General features: G+C 34.3%; 3 protein-coding genes and 1 pseudogene across 3 annotated transcripts; 2 read left to right on the forward strand and 2 right to left on the reverse strand.

Moving 5' to 3' along the window:
* Positions 1–153: 153 nt before the first annotated feature.
* Positions 154–3,341, reverse strand: LOC127975415 (proteasome subunit alpha type-2). Its single transcript, XM_052579459.1, has 8 exons — positions 3,251–3,341; positions 2,565–2,641; positions 2,282–2,414; positions 1,339–1,461; positions 1,104–1,185; positions 879–952; positions 738–795; positions 154–443 (listed from the first exon to the last, which is right to left on the reverse strand). Exons 1-8 carry the CDS (start codon positions 3,289–3,291, stop codon positions 327–329), a joined length of 705 nt encoding a protein of 234 aa, XP_052435419.1. The 5' UTR covers positions 3,292–3,341; the 3' UTR covers positions 154–326.
* Positions 3,342–3,574: 233 nt separating this feature from the next.
* Positions 3,575–4,933, forward strand: mrpl32 (mitochondrial ribosomal protein L32). The gene is made up of 3 exons (XM_052579460.1): positions 3,575–3,769; positions 4,354–4,535; positions 4,650–4,933. Exons 1-3 carry the CDS (start codon positions 3,679–3,681, stop codon positions 4,899–4,901), a joined length of 525 nt encoding a protein of 174 aa, XP_052435420.1. The 5' UTR covers positions 3,575–3,678; the 3' UTR covers positions 4,902–4,933.
* Positions 4,934–7,064: 2,131 nt separating this feature from the next.
* Positions 7,065–9,282, reverse strand: LOC127974516 (telethonin-like). The gene is made up of 2 exons (XM_052577852.1): positions 9,040–9,282; positions 7,065–8,046 (listed from the first exon to the last, which is right to left on the reverse strand). Exons 1-2 carry the CDS (start codon positions 9,174–9,176, stop codon positions 7,644–7,646), a joined length of 540 nt encoding a protein of 179 aa, XP_052433812.1. The 5' UTR covers positions 9,177–9,282; the 3' UTR covers positions 7,065–7,643.
* A 5,917-nt stretch (positions 9,283–15,199) lies between these two features.
* LOC127975397 (E3 ubiquitin-protein ligase RNF144B-like) lies at positions 15,200–21,328 on the forward strand (annotated as a pseudogene).
* The last annotated feature ends 2,292 nt before the right edge of the window (positions 21,329–23,620 follow it).

Here is a 23,620-nt window from a genome sequence, read left to right on the forward strand (position 1 = left end):
TTCAAATACAGAAGCTAGATATATAATAATAAATGTCATTTCAGATGTAAGTTAATGTTATAAAACCATATATTAAGTATCCTCAGTCCTCTTTTAAAAAAGTTTGCTCATATCTAAAATGTTGCACAATAGAACAAATGGAGACATTCAAAAGAATTTTAAAAGACTTGTTTATTTTTTCCTTCAGTAAGAAAGAAGAGCAAAATACAACAACTTTCACTTATTTCCATGCCTTTACATTGCTCAAACTCATGGATAAGTACTAATGAAGTTGTACTAGTGAAGACAAGACAACAAGTGCTCAATCTATAACTTGAAAAGATGATTTAAGCAATGGCGGCTAGATAGTCTTTCACCTCCGCTGGAGTCAGTCGCCTAAATCCTGCTTCATTGCAGATTCCCACCTCAATGTTTTCCTCAGTCATTTGACCTTCAAAGCTTTCCTGTAACAAAAGTAGTAATAGATAACATAGTTAATTACAGTTTCAGTAAGATATTGAGTCATTTGCCAACAATGCACAATGGAAAAACAGCTAGATAAAGAGAATTCCTATAGGGAAACAATATTTTACAATGCAACCGAGTTTCACAGCTAAAAAATATTTTAGTTCAGACAAAACATTAATCTTGGATCTTTTATGCAAATAATAATGGTATCTAATACATTACTGCAAACAACAGACCTTTAGCAAACATGGCTGGGTTGTATATTCATAATAAAATTGTATAATTATTACCTTAAGTGTCAGAATAGCAGTATGAATCGCATCTTCCAGTTCCAGATCCTCGTTATATCTAAAACAGAAAAATTCAACAAATGAGATGTCCAATTAGGAAGACTAAAAGGGTCTTATGCTCTAGTTAATAACGTTTTATACCGTTTTTCAAGGAATGTTTTCCCATTCACATAGTTCTTCCCCATTGCTGTGGCTTTCCATGCAAAGTATGCTCCCTTAAACAGATCAAAGTCCATCTTATTTTTCGAATACAGTGCATAATAAATAGCTTAAATTTTAAGTGATTATTATTTTCAGTTCAAATTTAAAGATTACATAAATTAATTAAATTAAATGACATAATACCAAATTGAATAGCAAGCATACCGAGGGGTCTGACTGGAAAAGGTATGGACGGTCTTCATCCCAGCCAGCAATCAGGAGTGACACACCGAATGGCCGAACACCTCTATACAAAAATATGACAAAATCTGCATGTTATGCCACTGTCAATTTGGTACATGCATATTGTTATACATTTTGCAAAAGAGCTGTTTGTAGGCAAACTTCAAGAACAATTGTAACAGTGGTAAACTGTGCAATGGAGACATATCACACATACCCTGATTGTGTGTACTCCTGCATAACAGAAGCCACTCTCTGAACAAGCTGGCCAGTAGGAATCGGCTCCTGATAGACCAAGAAGTACTGTTGAGCCAGCTTCCGTGCCCTTCGCACCAGAACCCTGCAGACATAATAAAAACCCATTACAACAACTTTTATTGAGCATCTTATCTTTGCCATATAATTCCACCATTACAATATAACTATGACAACATAAAAATGTGTCAATTTTACTGAAACCACAGCCACTCAGCCACAGGCCATCCAAGATGCAGATCAGTGTGTTTCTTCATTGGAATGGATTTGGAGACATTTAGCATTGCTTCACTTGCTCACTAATGGATCCTCTGCTGTGAATTTGTCACAATAAAACATCACAATAATCCACATGACTCCAGTCCATCAGTTAATGTCTTGTGAAGCAAGAAGTAAAATGATTATAATAAACAAATCCTCAAACGGTTCTTTTAGGCCTAATTATATAGTCCATAAATCAGTGAAAAAGTTGTCTTGTCTGAATCAGGAGTTTTAATGAGAGAGGACAAACAGGGGATTGATGTGCTATTATGGATTTAAACTTGAAGTGACAGTTTAAAGTTAAAACTCCTTAATAATGGATGTTTCCTACATATATCCTGCTTTTCTCTTCACAATATATCAATTGATAGCCTGGAGTGGGGTGGACTACTTGTGATGTTTTTAATCAGCTGTTTGGACTCTCATTCTGGCGGCACCCATTTACTGCAGAGGATCCGCTGGTGAGCAAGTGATGTAATGTTACATTTCTCCAAATCTGTTCTGATGAAGAAACAAGTTCATCTACATATTGGATGGTCTGAGGTTGAGTAATTTCATTTGTGGGTGAACTACTCACTTTATTTTAACAAGACTGTCTTCATATAAAGAATCATTATTTGTTCATGTAGGCTCCAAATCCATACCTGTAGTCTGGACCCATGCCACTGTAGACCATACCAATGTGTTTGGTTATGGGCTCTACTTTGTGAACACTTTGCTCATCATACAATATTGATTTTTGCTTTTTTTCTGTAGCCAGAACAACCCCATTTGAAGCTGTGAAAATGAAATGATGATAAAATGAAAGTCTCTTGCTATGTAAACACAGTTCAAAAAAGCTCATTATAAGCACATGCTAAAGCCATAACGTTTTTAAAAATAATGCAAAGTTAAGACACACATAATAAATAAAAGAACATTACTAACCTTTTATTCCAACTGAAGGAGCACCAGCTGCCACAGCTGCCAGAGCATACTCAATCTGGACCAACTTCCCTGAAGGGCTGAAAACAGAAAATTAAGAAAAGTGTAGTGATTGTAAGGTGAAGTATATCATGACATGTTGGCTAGGATTAAAAAAATATATATGCAAGTTAAAACATTGTGCTGTGTTGTTACTTTACCCATTTACAGACTTGAAATATACAAATGAGGGTAATAAAATATGCACAATAAAAGTGCTACAGACCTTATACAAATTTTACACTTTTACATTGTCACAAAACTGTTGTTTACTCATGTGGATTTAGAGTTACATACTAAAACAGCTTCCAATGATACACAGAAAGTGAAAGTAAAATAAGAAAGTTCCAATCGCAAAGACAAAACTGGGACCAGTCTGTCCTTAAACACCCATGAGAGTGTAGAATCTGTTGCTCTGGTATTCATTATGTGTTTAGTTCATCGTGTTCATGAATTTTGATGCACATGAATAAAATAAGCACTGCATCACAAACACAGTGACTCTGCATCAGCGGCCGGATAATGATTTAACGCCTCTGATTGAAGGAACGCACACCAAAAAACTCGAGCTTCGCGATTCGCTAAAAAAAAACACGCACTCGTTTATACTTCATGAACACTGGATATAAAAAAAACATTATGTTTATTACCTGAAAGTGGTGAGGGAGAAACTGTACCCTCTATCTGCCATGGCTGCGTCTGGCTGTTGGGGAAGTGACGTCACGCGCTTAATTGATCTGATTGGCTGAAAGAGTATCTTAATGAATTGTGGGTATTGCAGTCTAAGTTTAAAACAACTTTCTTTTGGAATGTTTGGTTTTATTTTACCTGGCACAAATTAAATTCATTTAATAATCAAATAAAACATTTGTCGGTTAAATTATATATTTTGAACATATTTCACCCACACCCGCTCAGAAATGAAGCTGAATTTTTATAACGTTGTACTCCAAATCCCAGCATGCACGGGTGCCAAACAAGGCGCATGCGCAGGAAGTCTTTTAGGAGCCGTGACCGTGAGGATGTTAGGTCTGTAACGTTACATGTTAAATTGATATGAAATAAAACACCGCATATAATGTCATTATCAGGTTTACTTCAGTTTGTCGGACGCTCTTTGCAGCGTCTGGAGCTCCGTTTAGCGCAAGCAGCGGGTTTCGACAGCTTCGGTGAGTGCCTTTACTGTATGTCATGTGTTACACTAACCTTCACTCATATCACCTATTTAACAATTAAGCTTAATTTAATATCATTTATTTTTTTCCGACTGGCCATTCCTTTGTGATATTAAATATAGTGTTTGTTTTGAAAATAATTATCTCTGGTAAGTTAAGAGCTCGAGGAGACGCATGGCATGTTGTGTTTTTAAGGGGAAGTACTTTAGGTCAAATTGAATAAAAAGTCTCTTTAATCAGAATGAAATGTTGTAGCGTTAATATTTTTCTTGAGATATATTAACTTAACCTATATGGCTAATTAGGTAACATGTTATTAAAAATATATGGAACATGCATACAAAATGTGGATTGATAAGTAATAGTTTCTTTCATTTTACTTTCTAATCTAAAATATTTGTTTGTGTATGTGTATATATAGCACTTTTAATTCAAATTTATCTCTCTTATAAAAAATAATAATAATAGATTGTGATTGGGGTAAGTTATAGTTAAAATGCTACTGTGTGTTTAAAATAATTTTAGTAACTCGGTTTAAATATTATTTTATTATTCTATCACATTAATCTTTTCTTCAGGTCCAGCTCTGGCAGTAAATGGTCCCCAGATTCTTCCTCAATCCCATCACAGCAGTGATGAAGAAAACTCTGAGCCCAGTTTCTTGGACAGTATCTTTTGGATGGCAGCTCCTAAAAAGAGAAGAACCATTGAAATAAATCGTTGCAGAAGACGACACCCAAATAAACTGATAAAAGTCAAGGTAAGATCTCACTGGTTCACTGGTATAGCATGATATAAATTAAAAGAACTTTCAATGTTATACTGTGCTGTAGTAAACAGCAGTTTATCCTTGTTTTTCTTTTCTTTTTTCCAGTACAACATTGAGCCGTGTCCAGCGTGTGGCAACATGAAGCTGAAGCATACTCTGTGTGGATTTTGCTATGAAAAAGTCAGGAAGGAGACTGCAATGATACGAAAGCAAATCTCCGTCATGGAAGGTGGACCTCTCAACACTCCTGCTGTTGAGTCTGTTGTTTTGTATGAAAATGAAACGCCCTCTGAAGCAGATAAGGACAAGAGAATAGTAGAGCGCAACAGGAAACGTCCTTATTGGTTTAACATGTAACTGCTTTGAAATAAAGACTTTTGTTAAATGAAGATCACAGTTTCCAATTCATGAGATATTTTGTAATGCGCTTAGCATTTTAACTGATCAATTATAATTTTTTTATACCCTTTTGGCATTTAATAACAGTCATTGGCTCGGTCCATGTAATGTTTTAATTGAAAAATTAGTGACATGTCATTTTAATAGAAGTACATAGCTAGAGAGGATGTTGTCCACAGTACAATATAAAATGGTTTAAGATAAATAAATTTATTTGATTTTGATTAGGTCAATACTATCTTAAGTCATTATCATACACCTATCAGGGAGGGTTTTATGGTCAAATCTGGAAAAGGGTTGAAATAAAAGTTCAAAATAATTGTAAATATCAGGGTGATTGGGACCCCAACATGCAGCAGACTGGAAGATAATCAGTGGGTATCACAGTCACATGTTACAATTAATCTGTTTAATATCAAAACACCATTCTTATTTTAAATGATGATCATTTATGTACACAGTACATCATCGTAGATATGCACAAAAACAAATTACCTTAGTGTGTGTCCAAAAACAGTATAACAATAGCACCAAAAATCTGTCATTTTTAAAAATAAATTAGAGAACCTTATTACGCACAACAACAGCCAAAACTAAGAGATCGCAATGTAATTCAAAGAAGGTTTTAGAGCTCTAAGTTAACCTCTTCTGCCCATCAGTCGAGTATCTGGAATCTCAACTGCGCCGCTCTCAGGACTATTAACAAAGTTTAGGGGTGTTCAAAATTCAGTAAAACTGCATTTCTACATTTTGTGTAAATAAAGATGCATCTATGAGCATTTAATAATTATATTAAAAATCAATTCATGTAAAGACAACTTATATTTCTATAAAATGCATTTAATATCCCCTATTAGTAAATTGACTGCTGGATGTTTTTAATGTAATTGCATGATAGTTCAAACTGTCTGGGAGATCTCATGCAAAAGACTTCAGATTGTTCAAGGTAAGCAAAGAAACAAAACACGTTTTAACAGCAAATGATAACAGATCTGTATAGTCTGTTGTTAAATAAGTGTGTTTCAGTTTAAATGCACCTGTTGGAGAAATGTGCTTTTATATAAAATTATATATATATATATATATATATATATATATTCTGGAAATAAACACCCATAAGGCAAAGGAGATCATCGTGGACTTCACATGGACTAGGAGTCATGCACACACACCCATCTACATCAACGGAGCTGTGGTGGAGCGTGTGTCGAGTTTCAAGTTCCTTGGCATCCACATCTCTGATGACCTCACTTGGTCCCATAACACCTCCACCCTGGTCAAAAAGGCACAGCAGCGCCTTTACTTCTTACGGAGCTTTAAGAAAGTTCACCTGAGTCCCAGGATCCTTGTGGTGTTCTACTTCTGTACCATTGAGAGCATACTCACGAACTGCATCTCAGTATGGTAGAGCAATTGTTGCGCATCTGACCGCAAAGCACTCCAGCGGTTGGTGAAAACTGCTCAACGGATCACCGGTACCCAGTTAACTTCCATCGAGAACATTTATCATAAGGGCTGCCTGGGCATGGGCAAGAAACATCATCAAGGATGCCTCTCTTCATAACTATAGACTTTTCACCCTCCTTCCATCCGGCAGGCGTTACAGGAGCCTACGCTCTCGCACTAGCAGGCTCAGGAGAGCTTCTTCCCCGAGGCTGTGACACTTCTGAACTCCACACCACTAATCTAACCTGCACTGGTCACAGTATACTTTACAAACATGTATTTGCACTACTCATTTTTTGCACAGGCTGCACATTGTTAAAGCTATTACACTATAAACTGTCTAAAGTTGTTACTGTACAAAGCACAGTAAACTATTTCTATAAAAATATTGCACCACTGTTATTTTGAAAAAGCCAGTTTGGCCTATTAAATACCAAATAAACATCTTGTTTATGTATACTTCTTTCTTGTTTGTTGCTTAAAGATTAAAAAATTAATTAAAAAATCTGAAATCGGTATCTGAATCGGCCAGTTTGCTTTTAAAAAATCGGTATCGGAATCGGACATGAAAAATCATGATCGTGCATCCCTAATTTTCAGTCTAAACATGGTTCATAACTAATATGTACCACAAAAATAAAAATGAGGTTACTGACATGAAAGAATATATCACAGTTTGATCGACTCAAGTTTTTATTGTTTTCCATAGTTTCATTAATACATATAAATGAGATTTACAGTTTATTTATAGCATTTATTTCCAAGAACTAAATGTTTTGAATAGATATTGATGATTGTCCATCAGAGATGTCTGCCCTGCAGTTCATTTTAAACCTACTGAGAAATACATCAGCAGCTCCTTTATAATCAAATATAGGTTACAATTAAAAATCTAATTTCATTTGGACTCAATTCTTTTAAAATATTCAGGTTTAAGACCATTGCTTAGGATGATTTTGATGAATAATGTTGTTGTGTTAAAAAACACACCAAGTGGCATTTATTGTAAATAAATACAGAGAACAACAATGTTTCAAATGATAAAACATATGGTTAAATAGCATGACATTCATTTTATGCTTAACAATACTTTTTTGTGGTATCTTCCTTTAATTCAATTTCTCTGGTAGACTCAGCTGAAATTGTGAGCACGTAGGTCTCTTGAAGGCTTTGGTATTTAAGTGTGAGTGAGGTCACCCACCATACTTGTCATTGTATCCGTGTCCATGATGGCTGGCAGCTTTCATCAGCTCATCACTCTCGTCGCTGGAAGCCGAGTGTGTCTCGTGGGGGAGAGATGAGGCTGGACGCTCTGAAGTCTGGACTCCTGGGTTGGATTACCCTTCGCTTATGTTCGGTGATGGACGAGACCTCTCTCTTCTGAAGGCAAAGACCATTTAAACTAGTCTCAGAGTCCATGGCAGATTTTATTCCGGAGGGAGAGGGCTCCCGGGTGATGTCAGGCTGTGTGACATCTCTGGGCACAAATATTGGTATTGGAAGAATGTTTTTGTAAGGTAAATTATATTGCTGCAGTGGCTCCCCCTCTCTCCCCATGTGAATGGTTTGGTTTAGGAAGCGTCTGACTGTGAAATGAACCACCTGCTTGCTTTCATAGCTCTCCTTTCTCACTGAATCCTTCTCGACACATGTCCTCCTGTGAAGCAGGACTTGTACAAGTTAGTAAAGTAAATGATATATTTATTTAATGCATAAAATGTATCAAAAGTGACAAAAGTATTGTCATTTTTTTTGTAATATTGTTTTTCTTTTGAACTTTCTAACTGCCAAAGAATCCTGAAAAAAAAAGAAATATATATATATACATGTAATCAGCGTATTTGAATTATTTATGAAGGACCATGTGACACTATACTATGTGTAATGATGCTGAAAACCAGTTATATTAAATTGCAATATTATTTCACAATGTTACTGTTTTTACAGTATTTTACAGTATTTGTATAAATTAAAAGCATCCTTAGTGAACAATAAATAAATACATTGTATATATATATATATATATATATATATATATATAATTTTAAAAATCTGATTTAAAATAAGGGTTTTTATGATTTTTAATTAGTTTCATCAATTTGCATTAAAAGGTAAAGTGAGTGTACTAAAATAATATCTAACCCAAAAATTACAATTCTGTTTTTGTCCTCATTTTTTATAATAAACAAACAAACAAAAAATGCGCTATAGTCCATAAAACTTATGCACAATATTCTAATGCACAATATTCTAAATCTTCTCTAGCCATACGATAACATTGTGTGATGAACAGACAGGAAATGCACCATCACTCCAGGGTTGATGTGATGTACCACTTTGAAAATACAGACTGCATGAGAGCTGCATCAGAGGGGAAAATATTAAATGAATAAACACATTTAGTCTGTATGATTTTGGAAGGCTAAATGTATAACATGAGTGAAAATGACTATTTTATTATGATTTGACAATATTTTTGCCCCAGAGCTTGACAGTTATGATTACGATTAACTGCTATTAATTCTTCAGAGTTTATGATAACAGCATACAGGCTTGGAACAACATAAGGGCAAGTAAATATAAACATTTATAATTTGGGGGTGAATGATTCCTGCAAATACAACATACAGTAGGAAACAGAGATACATACTTGTATTCTGGTCTTGTCTCCATCAGTAGGTCTAACCAGGTGGCCTCATATGATTCTCTGGCAATCTCGTCGGTCTCCTGGAAATCACTGTAGGAGTTCAGCAGATATGACCTGGGCTTTCTGCTCAGGCAATGCATCTCATCCAGCGAGCTGTCAAAGAATAGAAGCCAAATTAAAACTGGATAAGAAAGTTATCAGTCAGATCTTCTGATAAAGGCTGCTTCTTCCCTCCTGAGTGTTCCTGTGTCTTATAAATAGGGTTGGTTTCTATTTTTACACTCTGCTATCAACCCCACAGGAGTCTCTTCAGATTGGTGTAGTTTGACGAGGTGGGAAAATGACTAATCCCACGACCATTTAACTGACATGCAAGACTAACAGCTTTACCAGGAAATCAACAGGGTCAAAGAACACATCTGATCTCAGATTTCCTGTTGTATGTAAGTCAAAACATCATGACTATTGCTGACAGAAACAAAACTAGATGCTGACAGGTGACATGCCCTAAAAATGTTAAGTTAAATGCAATATACATTTTATGTGTGGTATGGTATGTACAGCTAAAAGCAAAGTTATCATTAAAAGTAAATACATAGCATCCACAATGTTCTGAAAAGATAAAAATAGAAAAAGGTTCAGATATCTCTTTGACACTCATCTCATGTTTAAGCGTCCTTGTTGTCTCTCTCGACTGTCAACACCTGTGCAAAAACCGCACACCATTGTTAAGTCATACATTGTGTGGCATTCAGAGCAGTGTGTCAAACTCAAACCATTCTGTCTGATTGATGTTCTGTAGGTGTGATGTATAGTATAGTGCATCACTCAGCAGTAACAATTCTTTCTCGAGTTTAATGATGAAAGAAGCCTCTCTTAGACTTGGAGATTCCTGCAGGACAATTAGAAAATTTGGCCTCGACGTGCATCAACCGGTCATACAAGATTAAGCAGCTGTGTGTATTGTGTGTGTGTGTGTGTGTGTGTGTGTGGGTGGGTGTGTGTGTTTTGTGACTTTGGAGCTCTCTACAGTTACGTTCGTGGAATTCATTGTTGTAAATATCACTGTGACTACAGTGGATACAGGTGGATTTGTTGCTACCGTAAACCAAATCGACTGTTTCTCGAATTTCATACCAAATCATAAAAATAAATAAATAAAACTTACATGTAGTTTCAACCAAACTGATAAAAATGAAAGCAGGTCCCAATGACACCCATCAAGAAATTGTCCATGTCATATTTCACATCAAAATCAAAAGAGTTGCTATTAACCAAATATTTTTAATATTTGTTTAATGGCATATTTTTACCAAATAAAAGCCAATATCATTGATAATGAAGCCTCTATTAAGTCATTTCCACCAAATTTCTGGGGATAAAATGGGTAATTATAAAAAAATAAATGAAAAAACAAATAAATAATAATTCAATAAATGCTTTATATCGATTTGTTAATTTGTATTGAAATATACCTTTTTCTGCAATCTGGAAGTAAATACTGTCATTTATCTATAATCTCCAGTGTTCTTTTTAAAAAGTAAAACTGAGAAGAATAAACATACACAAATCCATCACAAGTAAAACATCCAACAAATGTATTAACATAATGAGAATCTGGAGGTAAAATGTTCATAATTCTTATGGAATAATATCACAACGCTCAAAAAAATAAACAAACAAATAAACAATATAAATACATAAATACATATTCACCCAAGTTTATCTGTGATTGTGCTGTGTGTGTTGTTATTTTATTACAGTGTTCAGGTGGTTTAGCAGCTGACATAGCATATCTCACAAGACAGATACGAGAATCTATAATTTACTATATTTAATAAAATAACTTAATAATGATTACTAAAACACCAAAATAAGAATTAGTAACACTGATTCAAACAGCGTTGAGGCCACATTTAATCTGGTTCGTCCCTGAACTTGACAGAGACATTAGGCAATTACATGCAGTTTCAGAGGACTGCGATGATGACAACATCCTTTTAAAGCCTGGAGGAATGTGGACTGAGAAATGCCAGTGATGCACTGAACGCAAGGTGCAGCATCAGATTACTGTGGCCTGAGCCAAGCCAAAGCACTCGCCTGAACGCTTGCAGCCAGTTTCCCCTGTAACGAGATCCTTATGGCAACTGCAATACCTGCACAGCATGATGGATGAGAAATGACCTTCAAACACAAAGACACTCACACAGATCATCTTAGATCAAGCTATTCGAACATTGCATTGAGCATACCAAAGGTGTCTCTCATAAAGTCTCTCATAAAGTCACATGAAAAGTCATAATTGCATGTCATTTTGGGAACCCATATTTTTGTATCTTTGATAACACTCCATTAGACTTGGATCTGAGGGTGAGGACTGGAGAGTAAATTGGTTGTAATGGAATATTATGGATAAATGAAAGTTAAGCCCGTGAACAAGACTACAGCAATGGAAAGATATTATGTCATCTGCTGATGTCATATGTGAGCATGTTTCCTGTTATTAGCCGTCATATCTGCTTTAGTGAAAGCATATACCAGGAGGAAACAAATCATAACAGCTCCGGTATCTTTCTTATGTCAGGGTTTGAATATGTAGAGGTTATAATATTTAGGTAACCTCACACCAGAACAGTTTGTCCCCTGTGTTGTCAATTTATCTCGGCACTAGAGGGTACTGTTGTACATGCTTGTTTATTATTAAATTAAAATGACTATTTATATATATATATATATATATATATACATATATATATATATATATATATATATATATACATATATATATATATATATATATATATATATATATATATATATATATATATATATATATATATATATATACGTATATACGTATATATATATATATATACATACGTATATATATATATATATATATATATACATATATATATATATATGTATATATATATATATATATATATATATATATATATATATATATATATGTATATATATATATATATATATGTATATATATATATATATACGTATATATATATATATATATATATATATATATATATATATATATATATATATATATATACGTATATATATATATATATATATACGTATATATATATATATATATATATATATACGTATATATATATATATATATATATATATATATATATGTATATATATATATATATATATGTATATATATATATATATATATATATATATATATGTATATATATATATATATATATATATATACATATATATATATATATATATATATATATATATATATATATATATATATAAGCCTATAATATTACATTATAAAACATTTTATAGCTTCGCCATCTCCTGATACTGAACATAAACGCTCTCTAATGCATTTAATATAATTTAGAATTGGACACTGAAACAAGCATTATTACATCCCTGTTATGTTTCAAATGTAGTTTTTAGTTTCGAGAGTAAAGTAATTTTTATTATTATGATTATTATTATTTAAATTCCAAGCAAAATTTGAAAAATTTCCAAGCCTCATCTGTGAAAGAGTTAACGTTAAACACCAGTAGGAGGAGAAAACAGGAAGTGGCCAAACCCTTCGTCCGATAACTTCACACAAATACACACGCAACCTTATGTAACGTGACGGGAGTAAATCACTGCACCTCTTCGTGATCGAGGTGAATTGGCGGGAATCTTCAGCAGCATCTTCGTTATCAGATGCGCGTGTAATCATCACAGACTCCAGACACGAGTGCAGTGAAACGTGAGGTGAGTTTTTTTTACTGCGTCTCAAAACATAGCTACTGTACCACACCTACAGTAAATACCGAGCTATCTGAAGTCCTCAAATTTACGTTCCGATTTTGGGGTGCCTGTTATGCCAAAAAAAATGCGGTCTAGGTAGGAAACACCTTAAGGCACTATCTGGTTTGAGCTGATTTTCTTGTAGTGTGTTTGCGTGACAATGAAGAATGTTAAATGTGTCTTTTATGCCTGACAGTAGCCGTACTAGAGTTACAGTAACACTGTTATTTATTGACAGAATTGTTTGTTATTAACTTAGAAGCTCTACGGCGTCACATTGGAAAATTGACTTTTCCTCAATTGAATATAGTGTTGTGCATACTGCGCGGTAGATGCTGCCTATTACTTTTTACATGAGGATAAATCTGCTACAGTGTCACATGGTTACAACGAGTAAATAGAGGTATGTTTGTGTAGTAAGTTTTTGTCAGTATGATTAAGTGAATCAAGGAGACATTCAAATTTACGCATGTTTTCTCGTCATGTCGAACGCATTGCATTGTGGGCTGTCTAACATGCACATGAAGTACGCAGATTAAATCTTCCATCAAGATTCTAAACTGGGCATCCAATGGACTCTTAGAGTAACTATCCCATTAGGCCACAGGAGAGGAGTCATGCATTTACATCAACATTTACATTTATGCATGTGTTTATCCAAAGCGACTTTCAAAAGGAAAAACAAAAGCCATTCGTCAAGGAGCCAACAATATTTGATATATACAGTGCCAGGTTTAGTAACCTTCTAACTAGATTCTAAGATTCTAGTAGAGCAGCGTAAGTGATGCTGTGTCACATGACAATCTTAGCATGGCTGATGTAGTATGTCTAAAATTGCATCCTTACTACACACAAGCATACTATGTAGAACACACTTCTTTAAAAACCACTTACTAAATTCCTTAATAAGTGTAGTACCTACTCATACATGATGCCGTTTGGATGAAGCTCTAGTATTTATCAGTGTATTCTAGTTATATACTGCACATTTTTGTAAATTTTATAGATTTAGAAAATATACAGATGTTGTATAATATTATGTCACTTACTTACAGACTTGCATGCATTATTCTTGTCTAGATAAAAGGCTAATAAAGATAATAAAGAATTAAATCAGAGTTTAAATCACCTGTCCTGTTTACTTTGGCCAAACGGTGAAGTCTAAAAAAAGACAAATAACTGAATAGTTATTTACTAAAATGACTATAGAGTTGTATTATTTTTGTTTCCTCATTTGGCAAGATTTCACTGCATCGTTATATTAATCATTGTTTCCAAAGCCATGTGATTCACTTCCCTGGGCTCAAAACCAAAGTATATGCAAATAAAGCTCACTGCTGAGAACTGCCAGAGAGCTCACTTTAGTGACACACTTTATGAGGTGCGACCAAAATGTGTTTTCAGACTGATCAATAGAGATCCAGGACCTTAATCATACTCCTACTAGACATTTTTCAGCACATTTCCTGATACTCTTTGTTTCTGATCCTTTATTCTTTGGTTTGGGATTTGGTGCCTAAAAGAAAAAAAAAAGGCCTGTTTTTGCTTTTTCAATTCTTTATACAAAAACACACACATACGCATGTACTGAGACTGATTCAGCACATTTCCTAATACCATTTCTTCCTAAATCTTAATTCTTGTTCGGTCACAAGGGGTGAAACTCCAAAAACAGTGCAAGCTCTCGGTCAAAAGTACAATGACTTGGCAGGAAAAAAATTGCAAGTGTCAGTGGACGTCACACGTGTCTTACCAATCGATACAGACTGGATAGACAGTGGACATTTAGGGCAGTGATGTTATGCACATTGATCGTGACAGAGGAGACAAATCTGTCATGGATAAATATGTCACCGTTCTCTCTATTTTTCTGACCTGTCGAGGCAGGCGGGGCCCTCTAATCTAGCTTTATCCTGGATTATGTTATTATGACTTCTTCCCGTTTGGGATTGGGTCGTCATGCGGGACGGGAATGTTGACTGGAAGACTTCATAAAGCTGGGAGTTCATTCTAGGTAGAAGATCTCTTGTTCCTCCGGAACGACTTGTTTGGTGTTCCATTAAGAGAGCAGGCTGAGCAGGTTTTGAGCTGGTGTACACAACACAAATGAGATTAGACAGACGGCTAATAACAGATCTTCCGACTAACAGTGAGTTACAGTCTTTATATGCTTCTGTATTGTCTGAGTGAGATTCTACTGAAACTGACTTCAGAAGAATGATTTCACATTTCTGCTAAAGAGCTTTCTTTTCATTATTACTCAATTGAACTGCATAATCTGCGTTTTGAAACCTTTCTGACGTTAGAACTCAAACGTTGCAATCCATCCACCTCAGCTTTGCTTGTTCCTCTCTTTAGAAGCATGGAGGACGGCACTCCACTATTTCTGAAGTTAACGGGCTAAACAACAAGAGGAGGCAGGCATGGAGACAGAAAAAGCCATGATCCACTGCAAACTCTGCCTGACTGACTGTCCTGAGCTGGAGACCAGCACACTGCAGTCCTGTAACTGTGTGTTTTGTGTGCAGGTAAGAGCATTGCTGAATAAAAATCTTTAAACGGAAGTGTGTTGTCATGCAGCAGAATATGTAGTTGCTATTACATGTGCAAGTATCAGTAATATTGGAAAATCACGTTCACAAACATCGTTCCATAAGCAGGTGTTTATCTGTGGTCTGGTTCATGCAGTAAACAAAGTACAATAGTGTTCAGTCTCGCCAAGCGGGGGATATTTTCTTTCACATGCCATTTAAGATTAGCCAAATCTAGGCTTTCTCTGAAACAAATCTTGTGGGTCAGACTTTCAAATCATTTGACGTTTAATGGTTTTTAAGCTGAAGTGTGGCATATTTAAGTGGCATATTTAACTTCCATTCAACAATTGCTTCCCCTGAAAGGCATAAATATTAATAATAATCTATCAAAACAATGTTTGGCTGATTCTGAACATTGATTAACCTGACTAGGGATATAATACTTAATGAAAACTAAACCGTTTATTTTTATTCAGCTAGTAGCCAAGGCATAATTTTTTTCAACTTGATGAACTAACATAACTAAAACCAAAACTGAAATGAATAATAAAAACTATATATATACACATTCTTAAAACAGCCCACAATAACTAATAAAAATGGCAAAAACAAAATGGAAAATATTACAAAAAGTATAATAGTATCAGACCGACTGTACAAAAGTCACAGCTGTGTTGTGTTTGCAGTGTTTAAGGCAGTATGTCCAGCTGGCTATTCGGGACGGCGCAGGCAGTGCCATCAGCTGCCCTGATCCGGCCTGCAACAACACCGGAACCCTGCTGGACTCTGAGGTACTTCTGTCTATCTCGCTCTCGGTTATTAAAAACAGTTTCCAGTTTCACAGTTTATGATAAAAATAATGAAACTTGCATTTAAATGTTCAAAGATTTGGGAGTCAAAACTGTTCATTCTTAGTTCACCAAGGCAGCATTTATTTGATCAGAAATACAGATCAAACAGTATTTTTTTTTTAAATATTGCTACAATTTAAAATAATTTTTTAAAATGTTTTAATGTTTATGATCCCTTTGATGTCAAATCAGAATTTTTTTCTAGCATCATTACTCCAGTCTTCAGTCACACGATCCTTCAGAAATCATTCTAATATGCCGATTTGCTGCTCAAGAAACATTTTCTGTTGAAAACAGTTGAGCTGCTTAATATTTTGTAGAAACTGTGATTTTTCAGGACAGCATGTATTAGAAACATTTTGCATTTTTTTTATTAAATTAACTCAACCTTGCTGAACAAAAGTATTAATTTCTTAAAAGGCCCCAGTCTTTTAAACAGTAGTGTCAATTAACAGAGTTTGGTAGTTGACTCACAACAGCAAACGCCTAGTAACCACTCAGAACACCCTAGCAACAAAATTAGCCTTAACCTTAGCAACTACATGACAAAGCCATGGCAAATGAAAATAGATCTAAAGTGAACTCAAACGGCTTTGATTAAATTTGTCCGGGCTAGTTTAGTCTAAATGTTCATTTTGCTTTTGGTTGCCACAGCAAGAACACAATGGCTTAATTCATCATGAATGTTTCCACATGTCTGAGTATTATTTTCCCCTCATGATCTCCACCAACCTGTTTTGTGAACTAATGCATCATAAATTAAAGTATAGCGATATATAAAAATGCTAAACTGTCTAAATAGCACATTTTTGACCCCTTTTGTGTTATTTCAGTCTTTTTCTTGTGTTATTTAATACAATCATTTCTATTTATTTACTATAGATGTTCATAAGCAGGATCTCTTCACACAATTGAACAGCTGACTGTATATTATGTCTAACATATTCATGTGCAGTTCTGTAGCTCAAACGTGACATGTTGAAACATGACCTGAATTTAAATTCATATCCTTCTTTGTACAGCTCGCCTTGTTTGCTCCCAGCGATCAGGTTGAGCTCTATCAGCGGCTCCGGTTTGAAAGAGGTACGTGTTGTCCATGTTCGTATGCATGCATTTATGTGCTGCTTTCTATAATCACTCTTGAAGGACAGTGTTACTGTAACAATCTCTGGAAATCCTAGAGGGACTATGATAGACAGGAACAAACAGTTCTAGATAAGCAATGTGAGTTATAAAGAAGCATCATTTTATGCTTACTAGACTATTTATGTCAGTTATTACTGATCTTAGTGATATATTGTGTTGTTTAAATATAGCTTTTGTAAATCAATCCAAACTGAGTTAGGAGGAAAATTAGATCTCTTAGACTATGATCTGTAGAGTGGAACATGCCGTTTTTCTTTTTTTTTAGAGTGTGAAAATGGATTTGAAATCAATATTCAATCAAAAAACATTTTCCTCAGTTTCAGTGTTGGCATAGTTTTGTAGGACAGTAGTGACAGTATTTGCACCACAGAAGCAGCTTCTCGACACATTAACTTGGAACAACTTGATACCCTGGTAATTTAATGTAAGACACTAAAAACGTACACTGAAATTTCTTATTCTTATTATTAAAAAAAATAATAATTATAAAATAAAATATCTTTGGATTGTGGGATATCACAGCAAGATAAAAAAAAAAAAAACAGATGAAGTCATCTTACACAAGATATTACTCAAAGATGACATGATAGCTTCCTATGTCCGTCTATACAGTACTGTCTGCAAATGCAAATATTTAGAAGTTTCGGACACATAAATGAGCTTATGGTCAATAGTTTTAGATTTTGGAATCAGCAAAGGTTTTATCCTAGGTCTCAAGTATGAGTGTGCTGCTGGTTGCTGGTTTGTGTGTGCCAGGGTCCAGCTCAGCGTTTATAGAAGTGTAAACAATGAGCTTATTCAGACGGCGAGCTGTGGGATTTTCTTCTTCCACTGCCTCTGTCTGCATCTCAGCTGCCTTCCGAATGCTAGGAATCGTCTAGACTGTCTGTGGTGTCAGAGTAAATTGTGGTCTTCCTGATATTGCAAGAACGTCCCGGATTGTGACTAACAGTAAACCTCAATGAGAAGTTGTCAGTGAGGAAGGGAATTTTGCAAGCAAGTGAATTGGCTTTGCCACATCTCCTTTTTTTTTTTTTTTTGGCTTTGAATGATTTTTTTCTCTCTTTCAGGAGTTCAGTTAGACCCCAGTAAGGCTTGGTGTCCCATGCTGGACTGTCAGGCCGTGTGCAGTCTGACGCCCGGAACTGAAGGCAAACCACTTCCTGTGCCCTGCCCCGCGTGCCGTGCCGTCTTCTGCTGCGGCTGCAGAAGCCCTTGGATAGATGGTCACTCCTGCTCCCAGCACCAGCCTCTGATGGCACCATCAGCAGACAGGTCAGTGTGATTGATTTACCACTGAACCAACCACTGTTCATCATTGACTTCCATAACACAGCCCTGTAGACGTGCTCTATGTGTCGTCTCTGCAGTGCACTGAGCAGCGCTGATACTGATGCAGCCATTAAACAGTGTCCAATGTGTGGCGTCTATATAGAGCGCAATCAGGGCTGCGCACAGATGCTCTGCAAGAGCTGCAAACACACGTTCTGCTGGTACTGCCTACAGAATCTGGATGTAAGTGACTCTAGGAGTTTACAAATGCATTACAGATTTTTGACACTAAGACAATACAAATACCATGGTATTATAAAAGTATCACAGTACCACATTAATGTATTGTGTAATGTAACCGTGATATTAAAAGCAATACACATTGCATGTACTATGGGCACACCTTGATTTTTGGACATGCATATAATAATAATAATAATAATAATAATAATAATAGTTATTATTACAGTAATTTAAAATTAAAAACAATTTAAAATTAATAAAATTAAGGGTATCTGTTATATGAATAATAATAATAATAATAATAATAATAGATAAATATTTCATTAAATATTTTATTTAAATACAATTTTATATATTAATAGTAATAATAATAACCATAACATTTTTGTTTTCTATTAATTAAATTTTAATATATATCTTTTTTATTAATTGTAATATTTGTAAATTTTTTTTACTAATAATAACTTTCAATTCAATATTAATAATAATAATATTACATCATGTAAAATGAAAATCATTTATTATTGAAAATGAAAATTAATAAAATATACGTATTTACTGATAATAATATGAATAATGAAATATTAACATATTTAAATATGTAATTACATATCAATAATAATATAACAAATAAATTACATTTTTATATAATATTATTTTTCAATAGTAATAAATACATTATTATTATTATTATTATTATTATTATTATTATAAAAGTAATTTAAAATGAAAACATTATTATTAGTGCTGGGCAATGATTTTTATTTTATTTTTTGTTGCGATTAATGGCATGATTGTCTGGGATTAATGCCAATTAATCACATTTGACTAGCCTGATCGCTCTGTTTAACAGTCCCTGGCTCGATTGGAAAAGGTGGGCAAGTGAGCGTTTCAGTTATGTATAGATCAGTGAGTATGAGTGCTAACCGCTCCAGAAGCACAGATCTTCTGATATGTGATGCATGATTGCATGAAGAGCGTCCCATACGACTCAAAATAATAAACCACAAAGTTAACAAAACAGTGCACTGCACTGTGCTGAGCAAGCACTTCTCTGCCTTCTTCACTTGCTATCAGAAACTTCCTGTTTCCCATTTATTAAGTCGTGATTGATGCTTAGCCTAAATAATTTGATCGGGAACATCTCCTCCTGTGACCCATGATTTGTCTGTGTGTGTATTCAGAGCCAGTGAGCACCAGACTTATATAATAATAATAAAAAACTGCTTTAACGCGCAATAAAATAATTATCGGCATTAATCAATTAATGCATTAATGCAATAATAGCGCATTAATTTGCCCATCCCTCATTATTATAAATAAAATTGTACATTTTTAAAATATTTAAAATATTTTAATAATAATAATAATAATAATAATAATATAACCAATTCGATTTCAATATAATAATACATTTCAATTTTAATAAAAATATATATATATATGTGCCATTTATCATTTGTAAGCCTTTTTGGATAAATGTGTCTGCTAGATAAGTAAATGTAAATGTCCCTATGGTTACAGGGCGATATATTTCTGAGACATTATGATAAAGGACCATGCCGAAACAAGCTGGGGCACTCCAGAGCTTCCGTCATGTGGAACAGGACACAGGTTAGCTGGAATGCCAGTGTGCACTCTTTTTCATTATGTCAGACATTTACCCATTTCCAAATGACTCTGGTGTCTAGTTTATAGAAAGCACCCATTTTTGCAGCTTTTCCTGTTGACTTCTTTTTTTAACAGCAAGATTAGACTGTTCCTATCATGACGTGAAATGAAAACTACTCTCATGCTGTGAGATCCCAGTTGAGTGTGTGTGTCTGTGATGTGTTCAGGTGGTCGGTATACTGGTGGGCGTCAGCATCATCGTGCTAGTGACATCACCACTGCTGCTGCTGGCCTCTCCCTGCATCCTGTGCTGCGTGTGCAAACCCTGCCAGGCCAAGAAGATCAAGAAAAAGAAGAAAGAAAAGAAGCCATCAGATTCCACTGCATAGGAGAGCTCCTAATAATCAACATGTGTAGCATCCTCCACGTGCCAATCCTCAAGTCTCGCGAGCCAGGTGCACAAGTGCCTCATTCTCAGTGCCTGGTAAATTCGGTGGATTTATATTGCCTTCAGGTGCATTATGGGAAAAGAATCTTGTTGTTTAGTGAATAAACAACATCTGTAAAGGAATGGCCCTTACTCCACTAAGCCAAAACATTTGTTTATGTGAGGTTATATTAAATATACTTTAGCAATTAATTCAACTCTTTTTATTTCTGTGTAGCCTTCTGGACCAAAGGCCCTGCTGTTTTTTCTTATGTACTTTAATATGTAAATACTGTATTTATGAGTCTGGGTACTGTCCTGTGCTCTTTTTACATTTGTTGATTTTTCTGCATTAAATATTTTATATCTTCATTACAATAAACTAAACAGCTGAGCAGTGAAAGTGACCAGTTTCTATGTGTTCTTATTCTAAAATGGTTAGAAAACAACAATTGTGTAACTTTAACATAAACATCTCAAGTTATTAAACATACACACACAAACATAGTCATATTTAACAATAAAGGCAGTTTTGAATTATTTTTGTTTCAGGGCATATACTCTAGTGAAACAGCATGAAAAAGAAAGCATTTCTCAAACAGAAAACGTTTATTGTATTGTATTTCATACCCAGCCAGGAATATTTACACAAAAGTTTCTGCTTAAGTGAATATTCCTGCTTCTTTTGTTTTCATTTTTGTTTGTCTGCTTTCATTTCCATTTAAATAATGCCTTCTTTTTATATATGAGGTCTAGTTCCCTTTTTAAATGCCTCTTGAAGATGAGAAAATGTGGATACGATTGAAAACAGTGTGACAAGGCCTTTGAGAGTGTAGTCACTTAATTTTGAGTTCATGGCCTGTCTTTTCCTGTGGATTATCATTGTAGATATTTTGAAGCATTAATCTTAATTTTTCAGTATGACTAAGGGAAAAAGGGAAAATGTTAATAGTAAGAGTCAAGAAGAGTCTAATGAACATGTACAGTACTAAGAAAAAGGTACCACAGTTATTTTTCCATATTAGAATGTATTTACACTTCTTCGTATGAGTCTTTATTCAGGTTTAATTTTGTTCTGAGTTGGATTTAAACTGGAATGATCATTTATTTGCAACAAAAACATTTCAGGAATAGAGAGACACCGTGTGGTCAGAGGTTGAACTGGAGACTTTGATTTGTTTCTAATAAGAAAAATAAGAATTATATGAAGTGTGATAAGTAGTAGGCTATTTGAGTTAGAGAGACATGAATTTTAAAGAACGCTGGATATAAAAAAAAAATCCACTGGGTTTAACTAAATATTTTATTTATTTTTTTATTTTATTTAATTTTTTTTATATAAAAAATAACAGTATGCTAATAACTTACCATTTAGCAAGTGAACATCTTGGCATACAAGTTAATCATTCAGTTAATCATACACATAACACTTTTTTTATAATGAATGAAGGCACATCTAATGAAGCTTGCATATTAAGACGAAGCCAGATGCAAAGATTGTCAAATAATTTGCCTAGCTCTTTTTGCTGTTATAATAAAATATATTTTGAATGTTTTTTTATATGCCGATAAATTTGAGCAGCACAAGAATGTCCCTCCTGCTGCAGAGCTGCTATGGCTTCCAAACATCCTCCGAGAACATTCAGTGTCGGTGAGTAATTATGATTGTGAGAGCATCTTGTTGACAACTCACTCGACTGTGAAGAAGACCAAATGAAAGGCCAAACTCATTCAAACACAGACGCTTGAGATGCACAACACAGCTGGCCAGCATCAAACATGATTACAGTCATTAGACGGGGGTGGAACTGTCCTTTGCAAGGAGTTTTAAATAAATACTGTGTTTGTGAAGTTTTTGGGGTATTTTTTTTTTTAAAACATGTCCATGTAATTTCATCCTTAAAAAAATGAAGAAGAAAAAAAAAGATAATAAAGTCTATTTTAGAATAAACTGTAATTACTTTTAATGCATCCAGAGTTTTTGTTGTATTTAAAATTTTAGAATATATTCTTTAGAATATATTTGCTATATTCTCCTTTTAAATAATCATAAATTAAAGATAATACATACAACACAGTCATTAGCCAGGGGTGGAACTGTCCTTTGTCAGAAGTTTAAAATAAATACTGTGTTTGTGAAGTATAAAGGGTGAAAATTTCTTGAAAGCATATCCATATCATTTCATCCTTAAAAAAATCATAAAAGATAATGAAGTCTATTTTACATTAAATTAAATGACTGTTATTACTTTTAATGCGTGCAGAGTTTTTGTTGTAGCCTATTTAAAATGTTATTCTTTTCAGTGTTGATTCTCTTTAGATTATATTTGCTCTATTCTCCATTTAAATAATCATAAATGAAAGATAATAAAACAAAATGTATACACAACTCTGCAAGGGTGACTAAGAAAGGCCTGCCTGTAAAACACTTCTTGTGAGGTAAAGGCTTTTTTCTTCATGACGTCATGTAATAAGCTCTTATTTTATAGTGTCGTTTGTTTTTATTAGTCACGAGTTAAAACTGAGTTTTCTGGTCTTCCTTGTTCACTTCAGCATGTGATCTTGCATAGATTATGTATGCTAAATAAGAACATGATATTTTTTTTCTCGTTGATACCACAGTGAAAATTACACTATATATGCTTTTGCCAGAAATAATTAGGCTACTTTAGATAAGCTAAATTTTTAAATATTGGATT

Source organism: Carassius gibelio, chromosome B16, assembly GCF_023724105.1.
Source record: "Carassius gibelio isolate Cgi1373 ecotype wild population from Czech Republic chromosome B16, carGib1.2-hapl.c, whole genome shotgun sequence".
NCBI classification, from domain to species: Eukaryota; Metazoa; Chordata; class Actinopteri; order Cypriniformes; family Cyprinidae; genus Carassius; species Carassius gibelio.

Coding starts and splice junctions, on each gene's coding strand:
- LOC127975415 (XM_052579459.1), bottom strand. CDS start 3,291: ATGGCAGATAGAGGGTACAGTTTCTCCCTCACCACTTTCAG. Junction 2,415..2,564: donor TCCTTCAGTTGGAATAAAAG/GTTAGTAATGTT, acceptor TCATTTTCACAG/CTTCAAATGGGGTTGTTCTG. Junction 1,462..2,281: donor GGCATGGGTCCAGACTACAG/GTATGGATTTGG, acceptor TTATGTCTGCAG/GGTTCTGGTGCGAAGGGCAC.
- LOC127974516 (XM_052577852.1), bottom strand. CDS start 9,176: ATGCATTGCCTGAGCAGAAAGCCCAGGTCATATCTGCTGAACTCCTAC. Junction 8,047..9,039: donor GAGACAAGACCAGAATACAA/GTATGTATCTCT, acceptor CCTGCTTCACAG/GAGGACATGTGTCGAGAAGG.
- mrpl32 (XM_052579460.1), top strand. CDS start 3,679: ATGTCATTATCAGGTTTACTTCAGTTTGTCGGACGCTCTTTGCAGCGT. Junction 3,770..4,353: donor AGCGGGTTTCGACAGCTTCG/GTGAGTGCCTTT, acceptor TCTTTTCTTCAG/GTCCAGCTCTGGCAGTAAAT. Junction 4,536..4,649: donor ATAAACTGATAAAAGTCAAG/GTAAGATCTCAC, acceptor TCTTTTTTCCAG/TACAACATTGAGCCGTGTCC.